This window comes from Nothobranchius furzeri, chromosome 2 (genome assembly GCF_043380555.1).
Source record: "Nothobranchius furzeri strain GRZ-AD chromosome 2, NfurGRZ-RIMD1, whole genome shotgun sequence".
In the NCBI taxonomy this organism is placed as follows: domain Eukaryota; kingdom Metazoa; phylum Chordata; class Actinopteri; order Cyprinodontiformes; family Nothobranchiidae; genus Nothobranchius; species Nothobranchius furzeri.
This window is the reverse complement of record NC_091742.1, coordinates 2,856,877-2,868,081: the sequence shown is the minus strand read 5'-3', so window position 1 is coordinate 2,868,081 and position 11,205 is coordinate 2,856,877. Positions and strand designations below refer to the sequence as shown.

Genomic DNA, 11,205 nt, shown 5'->3' with positions numbered 1-11,205 from the left:
CCATGGCTATTGATTTGGCTGCATCTTTAATTTGTTTATCCGTTTTTAAACCTTTCCACTGTTCCCAGCGAGTCCGACGAGCCCATCTAGATGCCTGTGAGGCAGGCAGAGAGGAAGGGAGAAGGAAATCAGCCGCCGTTGCGCAGCATATCTGAGGATGATTCATGTGTGAGAGGTGAGTGGAGTCTCATGCAGGATTTTTTTTATTGTTTTTTAGCTCGTGAGTTGTGAAGCTGTTTACTTTTATCCCGTTTTCACAGCGATCGGCTGCCGTGCATCAGGTGGATTTAGTCATTAGGCTGCAAATAGAGCGGGGATCTTTGCTGTGCGCTCAGGATCATCTAAATGAAGGAAGAATATTCAGAGATAGTCGTGCTGCTATAGAGTTTCCTCCTGTCTGGCATCCAGATGCAGCCGCTAAAAGCTATTTAATGCAAAGGTGAAGTGGAAATGGCCATGTGGAGGAGAGGAGACGGGGAAGTTATTTGGGAATCACTATTTCTGTCATTCCTTCTTGTCTTTTCCTCTCTCCCACCAGCTTTCCCTGACTCCCACACTTTAAAGGAAAAGAGGGAAACACTACACTCAGGAAAAAAATAACGAAGTGGATTGGGAGGAGTCTTTTTTTTAGAGCCTGTTGAGCAGAACCTGAAGGCAGACAGAGCAAAAGAGGACTCAGAGGTCTCTCCAAGTTGCTTGACAGGAGTTCTAGGAGAGACGAGATCCAGAGAGAGAAAGAAGAGAGGAAGGAGAGGGTGAGCAGTACTCCTCTCTCCCACCCAACAAATGGGAGAGCGGGTCTAAATCATGTTGCTTATCAGTGCTGTTGTGCTGTGATGTTCAGGCAGAGCCCGCTGCAGAGCAGGAAGCAGTTTGGACCAGCGCTCCGAACCAGGATCAGCCCAGCCTCCTCAGAGCTGGAGACCCTCTCCCCACCTCGGCTCTCACCCTCGCCCCGTGCCCTCCTCAGCGACATGTACCCTGAAGAGAGCCGAGGCTCTGGAGGGGTCGCCGCTGTGGACTTCCTAGAGGGGACGTACGACTACGCCGCCCCCACCCCTGCCCCAACTCCTCTTTACAGCAGCTCCACCACAGGGTACTACTCTGCTCCTCTGGACGCCCATGGACCTCCGTCTGATGGCAGCCTGCAGTCTCTGGGGAGTGGGCCAACCAGTCCTCTGGTGTTTGTGCCCACCAGTCCAAGACTCAGCCCCTTTATGCACCCTCCCGGTCACCACTATCTGGAAGCTGCTTCAACTCCCATCTACAGGTATGAGATTTGAATTTAAACGAGCGTGCACCACTCGTTAATCACTGATGGTGAGCACAGGCTGGAGCAGGACTTGATAGAACTGCTAAGATCAAGTCAATCTAAAATGTCAGATGAGTTTAGTCAATTATTAATAAAGACTTTAGGAGGCCATTTCATAAAAAATATATTTAAAAAATACTTATTTGGGTGTATTTCCCCAATTTTTTTCATGGTTTCATTTTGATGCAAATTACTGCTGCATAATTATACACTTTATTTCTAATTTACCACAAAAAAATCACAAGAAAGTTAAATGAAAAACTGCTTTTAGACATTTTGTTTTACAGGTGAAACTCAAAAAATTAGAATATCGTGCTCAAGCCCATTTATTTCTGTGATCCATCTTAGACTGAGAGACCATCTAAAGGCCCAGGAACCCTGTGCAGATGTTTATGATTCATTAGCTGATTAGAGTGTGACACTTTGAGCTTAGAATATGGAACATTTTCACAATATTCCGATTGTCTTGAGATTTTGAATTCGGGGCTTTTTATAAGCTGTACACCACAATCATCCCAATTATAACAAAGAAAGGCTTAAAATATCTGGCTTTGCATAGAATGAGTCCATCTCATTTATTAGTTTCACCTTTTAAGTCAAGTTACTGAAATAAATAAACTTTTGCTTGATATTCTAATTTTCAGAGTTTCACCTGTATTTTTAGTCTAAGAAAAAAAACATTCTTATGTAATGAGGTAAATATTCTTTGATTTATTCACTAGTTAATATAATGATAAATTCATATTTTTTGCACTCAAAATAAGAAAACTTGGTCATATTTAAGAATATTAAACTTTTTTCAATTAGTTTTGTTTTTGCAGATAACGTTTTTTTACATAAATAAGAAAAAATGTTCAAAATCAAGACTTTTTTTTAGCTTTTTTGAAAATCACTTTTTGCAGTGTATAGCATTGGCGGTTTGGTTGAGTCGTTAAAACGCCTTAAAACAAAACATAATTAAATAATCGCAGAGCTTTTTATCTCTAGCTTCAAACAAAACAGCACTATTATCTCTCTGTAAAGGATCAAGCGCTGTCCGGGTTTCTAATTCCAGAGATTAAGGACTTGGTAAAGGACCTTGAGAGAGGAACAATACGTAAGAACAACACAAGTGCACATGCAGTCTCAGGTGGAAAACACGAGGCCTCTGTCATTTTTAAAGTCACTATGCAAAGGTTCACCTCTCATCTGGAATGGATTTAATGGCTCTAAACACTTTTAAAAATGACAAAACTGGTATTTGTTCTGCATAATCGTCTAAACATTGCTTTTTATCCTCATATGCTAATAAAAAACTGTTATTTATAGTGTTTTATGAGTACCGCAGTTTAATCAACAAATTAAAATTCATGACTCGTTGCAGATCCAGTCACCAGCCAGCCTCCAGAGAGGACCAGTGTGACGCCCGTGACGAGGCATTCAGTGTGGGGGAGTTAGGAGCCGGAGCTGGGGGGTTTGAGATGGCCAAAGAGACACGTTTCTGTGCCGTGTGCAGCGACTACGCCTCTGGGTACCACTATGGGGTGTGGTCCTGTGAAGGCTGCAAGGCCTTCTTCAAGAGGAGCATTCAAGGTAGGAGACGCTATAACACTGTCAGACTTAACCCTCCTTTATCGCATCAGTCATAAAACACACAATACTTATAATAACTCCATAAATAGTCTTGTCTCCTTCTGTCAGCTGAAGGTGTTTCATGATGTTTTATCAGAGGCACCTGGGAAGATTTGTTACTGAGAAGATGAGAATGAGCTTTGCGAGTTACACAGTCGGCTGTTTGCATGTCTCATTATGCAGCGGTGAATTACCTGCAACCTTGAATGAAACATAAGCTGTCAGACCCAAGTGGAGTCGCTGTCATAAAGGGGAAGATGCATGTCATAAAAAAACGTAGTAATCATTTGTTAACTTTTAGTTTTCTTCTGTACGCGACTTCTAAGCATCCACGGCTCTGTGAGCACAGGGAACCGTCCTCTGTTGGATCCAGCAAAAGGAACGGTCATGAGGAAACCAACAGTCACCATGGCAATAACAAAAACCAAGATGCTATGTTTTAATTTTCTCCATCTTAGATCCATTTAGAGTAGGGAATGGAGTGTTCCTGGCTGCCAAATAGCTTGAATCTGAGCTGGATATTGGACTCAAAGAGTAAAACTAATAGATTTCCTTCCTTTTCAGGTCACAATGACTATATGTGCCCAGCGACCAATCAGTGTACTATTGACAGGAATCGGAGGAAGAGCTGCCAAGCTTGTCGTCTAAGGAAGTGTTACGAAGTGGGTATGATGAAAGGAGGTGAGCAGAATAACCAACTTAATGGATTTTTTTCATCACTTTTATTCTTTTTTGCAATTTTATAAATTTGTTGTTAAATTCTGGGCTCATAATTTTGATTGTTTAAGTATTTTTAGCAGTTTATCATCAGATTCTTCTCATAATAGCTGAAAACTAATTGGTCCATCCTGGCTCTGCTCAGTGCTCGATAGCATAAATACCAGAGCGCTGGTGGAAACAGATAAACATGAACTTTAACAAGACCTTGAAAAGATTTGCTTTTAAGGAGTACGAGTGCTGATTACTACGCATCAACGTTTTTGTTTTCATACCTCTCGAATCGTTTAGCTATCTGTGTAATCTGCAAACTAGATGTTGTGGTTCGACAACTCTGAGCGTGTTTGTCTGCTGTGTCTCCAAGGTGTGCGCAAAGACCGGGGTCGCGTTCTGCGGCGTGACAAAAGACGAGGCGGCGACAGAGACAAGGTTGGTAAAGGCGTGGAGCAGAAAGCAGCAACGCATCATGATGGGAGAAAACGCAGCAACAGCAGCCCGGGTGGAGGAGGGAGATCTTCAATGAGCAGTCTTCCTCCGGAGCAGGTGCTGATTCCTCTGGAGAAAACAAGAAGTCTTCTTTTCCATTTATAGATACGTTTGTTCTTTCCGTCTCCAGGTGCTCCTCTTGCTCCAGGGTGCCGAGCCCCCAATTCTCTGTTCCCGTCAGAAGCTGAGCCGACCCTACACCGAGGTCACCATGATGACCCTGCTCACCAGCATGGCTGACAAGGAGCTGGTCCACATGATCGCCTGGGCTAAGAAGCTTCCAGGTTTGAAAACAGAAAGATTTCTCCCTTCACTCAAGGGAAATCACTAAATTATCGATAACGCTTCACAGTAACGTTACTTAGTGCATTAATAAACAAAGTGTCCCTTTACTTAATTCCTGATATTCCATCCATCTTCTGAACCCGCTTTGTCCACGTAGGGTCGCGGGGGGGCTGGTGCCTATCTCCAGCAGTCAACGGGCAAGTAGGCGGGGTACACCCTGGACAGAGAGCCAGTCCATCGTAGGGCAACACAGAGACACACAGGACAAACAATCACACACACACACACACACACACACACACACACACACACACACACACACACACACACACACACACACACACACACACACACACCTGAGGACAATGTAGAGAGACCACGTTTTTGGACTGTGGGAGGAAGCCGGAGTACCCGGAGAGAACCCACGCATGCACAGGGAGAACATGCAAACTCCATGCAGAACGATCCCAGGCCGGGAATCGAACCCAGGACCTTCGCGCTGCAGCTCTAACCACTGCGCCATGTCTTTTAGGTTCGGACAAAGGGCCAGGGGGTGTTTGTTTAGGAATGCATTACTTAATAATAACATTAATATTAAGCAGCTGTTAATACTTTATTTAATAGTTTATTCATGCTTAATAATGCAATAAGTAACATTAATAAAGGCACCCTTATTGTAAAGTGTTACCAAATGATCTATAATTAGTCATAATAATGTAGTCATCCATTTACAACTAATAAACCCAGTTTTAATATCAAATAAAGTTAATATTAAAGATATTTGCCTTTTGTTTTTAGACTGACAGAAGCTTTTCTTTTAGCAAATAAATTCTAAAACAAGACCAGATTTGCACGTTTAGCACCTTTTTCACCTTTGCCGCTCCCAGGCAGGCTGGTCATCTTGACTGCAGAAACTTTTTCCTACAAGAGGAGCGTTTTTCTTAGACCTCTTTCATTTAGCCAGAACAAGAAAGGTCAAAAATGACCCAGACTGGATGTTAGTGAGATCACCACAACCATCTGGTCGCAGTGTGGTAACATTTCAGACTGGTTAAGTATTTTCTGCCTTTTTATTTGATTTTTGTCTAATTAATATTGGATTTAATATCTAGAATTGCTCAGAAAATCTGTATCACATCAAATGATGCAGATTCAGTTAGCTGGAACGACAGCACGCATCCCAAACCGCAGAAAACACAAGAGCAATACAGAGTTCATTGGACTTTTTTTTAAAGGTGTGGATCACTGAAAAAACCTTTATAGTGATTATTTCTGATTATATTTGGTCACTCTGAGTTTTTCATGCAGGTTGAACAAGAAAATAGTCTCCTACACCTATCTCCTGCGTTAGCTTCTGATAGAAAACAGACGGTGAAACTCTAGGATTAGAAAATCCTGACAGATCTACGTCACACTGTTAATTAACATTGATAGACTCACCCATCTTTACTCACGACGGGGAAGGCTGTTGGTTTAGCGTCCAGGAAACAGCCGAGAACGTCTCTGCTAGTAGAAGCTAACCATTAGCATTAGCAACTCCACCACATGGCAGGAATCCTCCAGGCTTGTGTTATTTGTGGAGATAAAACATCAAGGTTGTAAATGGAGTCAGCGGTAGAGTTGCTATTAGCCAGTCAGAGGTGAGACTTTCAAATTTCAGGAAGGAATACTCCAAATCCTGCCGTCTGAAGCTCTACTTGGGTCTGGCAGTCGTCCTGAAACAGGCGCACCAGGGCTTTTTGTACCCCGAGTACGACTTACAAGGCATTCATTCCTACTAAAGACCAGTGCAAATGTATTTCTTAAATGATTGAACCGCACCTTTAACAGTTTCTATATCATTATCATTTTCAATCCTGTAGTTTAGTTGATATGATTATCAGTTTTTGTCAGGTTTGAATGTCCGTGCACAGATTTATTATGTATCAGGTCTTTGCTCTCTGTTGTGTTTTTATTTTATGTCTTTTGCCACCATAACCTTTAGGGTAACAGCGTGTGCACGCGCGCGCGCGTGCGCACGCACACACACACACACACACACACACACACACACACACACACACACACACACACACACACACACACACACACACACACACACTCACACACACACACACACACACACACACACGTAGAGCCATTAAGGTGAAGGTAGTTACAGTCATCACCTTTGAGAGGATTGTTTAGTCAATCTGCTGGCACCCCATAGAGCCTAAATGCATTAGAAGGTGTGCTACACACACACACACGCACACACACACACACACACACACACACACACACACACACACACACACACACACACACACACACACACACACACACACGTTCACCTGACTGAAGGAGTAAATCCTTATTTTGAGGCATTACGACCTCGTGCGTCACTAAAAGCCCAAAGATACACAGCTGTAATTGCGAGGGGCCCTAAACGGGCTCCAGAGGGGACAAAAGAAATAAATAGGCTGTGATTACAAATGAATGAAAACAGCTGGGAACCAGTGATAAGACTCTTTATGTTAAAGGTGATCAGAAAAAAAAACATTTAAAACCGAATAGCTCATGAAGATCGTGTGTGTGTGTGTGTGTGTGTTTCCAGGCTTTCTGCAGCTGTCCCTCCATGACCAGGTTCTGCTGCTGGAGAGCTCCTGGCTGGAGGTTCTTATGATTGGGCTAATTTGGAGGTCCATCCACTGCCCTGGAAAGCTCATCTTTGCACAGGACCTCATACTGGACAGGTTCATCCTCGCTGACGAACACATTTACCCTTCTTCTTCTTTTTTCCCCTCTTCCATGTCAGATCTTAAAAGTGATCCATCAGCATTGTAGATTTATCATGTCACACCTTGCCAGCCTTTTGTGCCATCCCAACACATCTGGCACAGAGTGAAAGACTAATTACATGTTCCCCACAGAGAGGAGAGCAGCCACTAGCTAACCAGAAGTCCCCCCCCCCCCCACACACACACACTCTGATCATTACAAGGCTGAGCTGGAAACCAGGATGGGGATTTAATCGAAGCCTCAATGCAAAGAATGATGGGAGACGGGGAGCAGCAGAGAGAAATAGAGAGGGAGGTGACTGGAAACGAAACTGAGGAGCTAAATGATGAAAAGAAAAGAAAAGATCAGAAAGTGGAGATGCAGAGAGACAGGAGGCATGGGTGTTTTCTGCTTCGCAGGCACAGCTTGTTCCTTTCGTTTCTCCTCATGTTCAGAGTAAACAGGCTGGTCAAACCGCAGCATCAACCTGTAGGAGAAAGGGAGAGGAGAGGCGACAGCGACAGGGGTGAGGGAGACATGCAGACAGACAGGGCTTTTACACTCTGATGGTTCCATCTGATCAAAAGTGTTTTACAGAGTATTATCTCTGAAACCTGGCCTCTGAATGAGTGTCCTCGTCAATTGGACATGATGACTAAAATGCTGCAGGTCAGCGTGGATGCATTCCCTTACCTCTGAGCTCTCCAAGTTTATCTTGCACTGAAGCAACTGGATGTTATCCATCTTCCCCTCACAAATGGAGCACGGCAGTGATTCAGTGCATTAGTGGATAGTTTCACAACTGAAATGCATCAGCTTCTTCTTCCCACTGCAGACCAGACCTTGGGATCTGTTTTCCTCAAATCACCGCTTACGTTTCTGACTTACAACCTTGATTTATGTGCTTTTCAAAAACAAAACAAAATGTAAGCTCTGCATTCCAGGAACGAGGGCGACTGCGTCGAGGGTATGACCGAGATCTTTGACATGCTGCTGGCCACTGCTTCCCGCTTCCGCATGCTCAAACTCAAACCGGAGGAATTTGTCTGCCTTAAAGCGATCATTCTGCTCAACTCTGGTGAGGCAAACCTCTTCCCTCCAGTGCATGAAAACTCTGCCTGCAGGCATCAGGGACATTTGATAGAAAATAACAAAACAAAAAGCTCTAAAGTTTCACAGTTTGGGTCGTATGCGTGCTACGTCACAGGTTTCCATCTCCGCTCCAGAGAGTAAATATTGAACAGAGTCAAAATCCGCCCACAAGAGGTGTAGCTCTCAGAGCTGCTCAGGCACATTAGACGAACAGAGTGTTCTGGAAAGGCCTGTACCGTCAATATGCTCAACAGCCGTTGCCACAGCAACATGGGACAGCTGAGGAGGGTGTGTTTGTTTGTCATGGCGATGGAAATATTCTATAAGGGAAGCAAAAGGACTAAAATGCCAGAAGGATGAGATGAGACGCTCAGGATCATGATGAACTTTTGATTACTTCGTGATTGCAAACCTGCATCCTAAATATCTGCTTCTATTTACATGCATGAGTCACATTTAATAACTTCTAATAAAAGCTTTAGTGTTGGAGTTTTAAATTAATCTGAACGAAGTTGAATCAGTTTTAATTGTTGCTGCTGATTTACTCGCCTTTGTTTTTGCAGAAATTAGAGGACAAAGCTACAAACTGAACATATTTTTTCTCGTCAGGCGCCTTTTCTTTTTGCACTGGAACAATGGAGCCCCTTCACGACAGCGCAGCGGTGCAGAGCATGCTGGACACCATCACTGATGCGCTTATACATCACATCAGCCAATCAGGCTTCTCGGTTCGGGAGCAGGCGAGGCGGCAGGCCCAGCTGCTCCTACTGCTTTCCCACATCAGGCACATGAGGTAAGGAAATGGTCTGATGCTGTTTTGTTTTTAGCAAATTTAGAATTGAACATTTTAGAGGATGAGTCGGATGAGTCCAAACGATAACGTAGATAACTCAAAAAGAAAACAACACAGAAAAAAAATGTTTGTTAGGGGACATATGATTCATCCTTTTGTGCTGCCATGTTGGTCTCTAATGCTTCTATAAAAACTCCAAATGTGAAAGATTTTGTCCATCTGTTGTCTGTCAGTGTTTGGTTTTAGGAATTATGTGCCTAAAACAAGCTGTTTTTTAAAAATCTGTTTGTGATGTCACAAGCAGGGAAATTAGAAAAAAATCTTTGACGTGCAAGAGAGAGAGAGCTGATGCTGAAGGAGCAGCGGCTCAACTTTGAACCCCCTCCTGGACATCTGAGCTTCTACGCTCATAGCAGCCTGAGTGGGTGATGGGTGGGCGTGGCCAGCTCCAGCTTGTGTTCTTACGGTGACAGAGCCCTGAAACGGCTCATTTTGGAAGGTTCTGAAAACTGAAATCACTTCATGTGAGAGTGATTTAGTGTAAATTACTTAATAAACATGTTAGGTATCAACAATAGAACTATTAAAACTTAAGAAATAAGGTCCCCTTTAATAAGCATTATAAATGAAGCTGGCTTTGATGCTTTTGAAGCACCAGAAAGACCTGATTTGTTCCATCTGTTGCAGACATAGGTAACATGCACGCTCCATCCCATGACATAAATATGCTCATGAAATTCTAATTGAATGTTGAATAAAAAAGGCTTTTAAAACTTCATTAATGTGCATTTAGGCTGAAAACAAAGGGGATATATAAACACGCAATGTTCCAGACTTCCTGTTAATGACCTAAATTAAGTTTATCGTGAATAATTCGTGTGTCACTAACATTTAACTATCAGATTTAAAAATACAAATTCATGAATGTTAGATTCGTTGGAGGTTCATGCCATAAGAGAATGAACCAAATGGGGAAAACCTTATAATGATCTTTAAAGGACGTTAAATTATCATTTGAATTGACGCTTGTTTTTTGTGTCTGTTGCAGCAACAAAGGCATGGAGCATCTGTACAGCATGAAGTGTAAGAACAAAGTGCCTCTGTATGATCTGCTGCTGGAGATGCTCGACGCTCACCGCCTCCACCGCCCCGTTAAATCATCTCAGTCCTTGTCCCAGGCTGAACGAAGCCCCCCCTCCACCAGCAGCAGCAGCAGCAGCGGTGGGTGCTCCTCCTCGCCAGGTTCCACTTCAGGACCTCGAGGCAGTATCGAGAACCTGAGCAGAACCCCTTCAGCACCAAGCGTCCTGCAGTTTGGAGGCTCCCGCCCTGACTGCACCAACACCGTGTGAGTCGGATCCGAAGCATCACCTGAAGCTCAGAAGCGTTTCTGACGTTTGAAAGTGAAGCTTTAAGCTAATGTTAGATTTAATTTCATTAGAGAATTATTTATGAGTGAAATAAAGTGATTTTATAGCTGACGGGGAGAGGTCGCTCTCTTAAACTTCACGTCAGAACAATCTGAGCCTCAAAGCCATTCATCTTATTTGCTTCTTTATTTTCTTAATATCTATAATTTTTTTTATTTTTAGCAGCTTTTACTAAAGCTTTTATTTTGAAAGACAGCAGGTATTTGGGTCTTGTTGTGGCACTCTGTTAGCATCGCTACAGCTTGAGATGAGCAGCTAATTTTTCTGTCGACCAAAGTGCACTTCCTCTTTGATCGTAGGGGTTCATGGGCATTATTTTTACTTTTGCATAAGAGAGATAATTACGCGTTACGATTATTTGGGGGAATTTGTCACCTTTTGACATGAGCCAAGGGTGAAATGTGATGAATCTGAGATTGAGAAAAGTCCTGAGAGCACTTAGATTACATGCTAAAGACTGAATCTTTTATTTTCCATGAATGTTGGTGGACAGAAAGTTAGTTTCTGTTGCTTTAATGCTACAAATGTCTGAATTTATGTGTTAAATACGTATTTGTGTGTGTGTGTGTGTGTATAAATGCATGTGTGTTTTCAGCACAGAGGCTGTAAGTGAGAGACAGGAGGGTGTTTTCATTGATTTGATGCACAGATTGGTCTTAATGCAGTTGTTCAAGATTTCAAACACAAACTGTTGCTCATTTTTCACTAATTAAATGAGA

The 11,205-nt window shown here is 42.9% G+C and overlaps 1 protein-coding gene across 2 annotated transcripts; it reads left to right on the top strand.

The window, feature by feature from the left end:
- Positions 1 to 39: 39 nt before the first annotated feature.
- On the top strand, positions 40 to 10,587 carry esr1 (estrogen receptor 1). Of its 2 annotated transcripts, none has more exons than XM_054747918.2 (10): positions 40 to 175; positions 845 to 1,270; positions 2,676 to 2,884; positions 3,488 to 3,604; positions 4,005 to 4,183; positions 4,257 to 4,410; positions 7,008 to 7,146; positions 8,116 to 8,249; positions 8,873 to 9,056; positions 10,105 to 10,587. In XM_054747918.2, exons 1-10 carry the CDS (start codon positions 165 to 167, stop codon positions 10,406 to 10,408), a joined length of 1,857 nt encoding a protein of 618 aa, XP_054603893.1. In that variant the 5' UTR covers positions 40 to 164; the 3' UTR covers positions 10,409 to 10,587. The 2 variants fall into 2 exon arrangements, with proteins under 2 accessions (XP_054603893.1, XP_070398945.1); XM_070542844.1 differs by lacking the exon at positions 40 to 175 and adding an exon at positions 605 to 755.
- Positions 10,588 to 11,205: the final 618 nt, after the last annotated feature.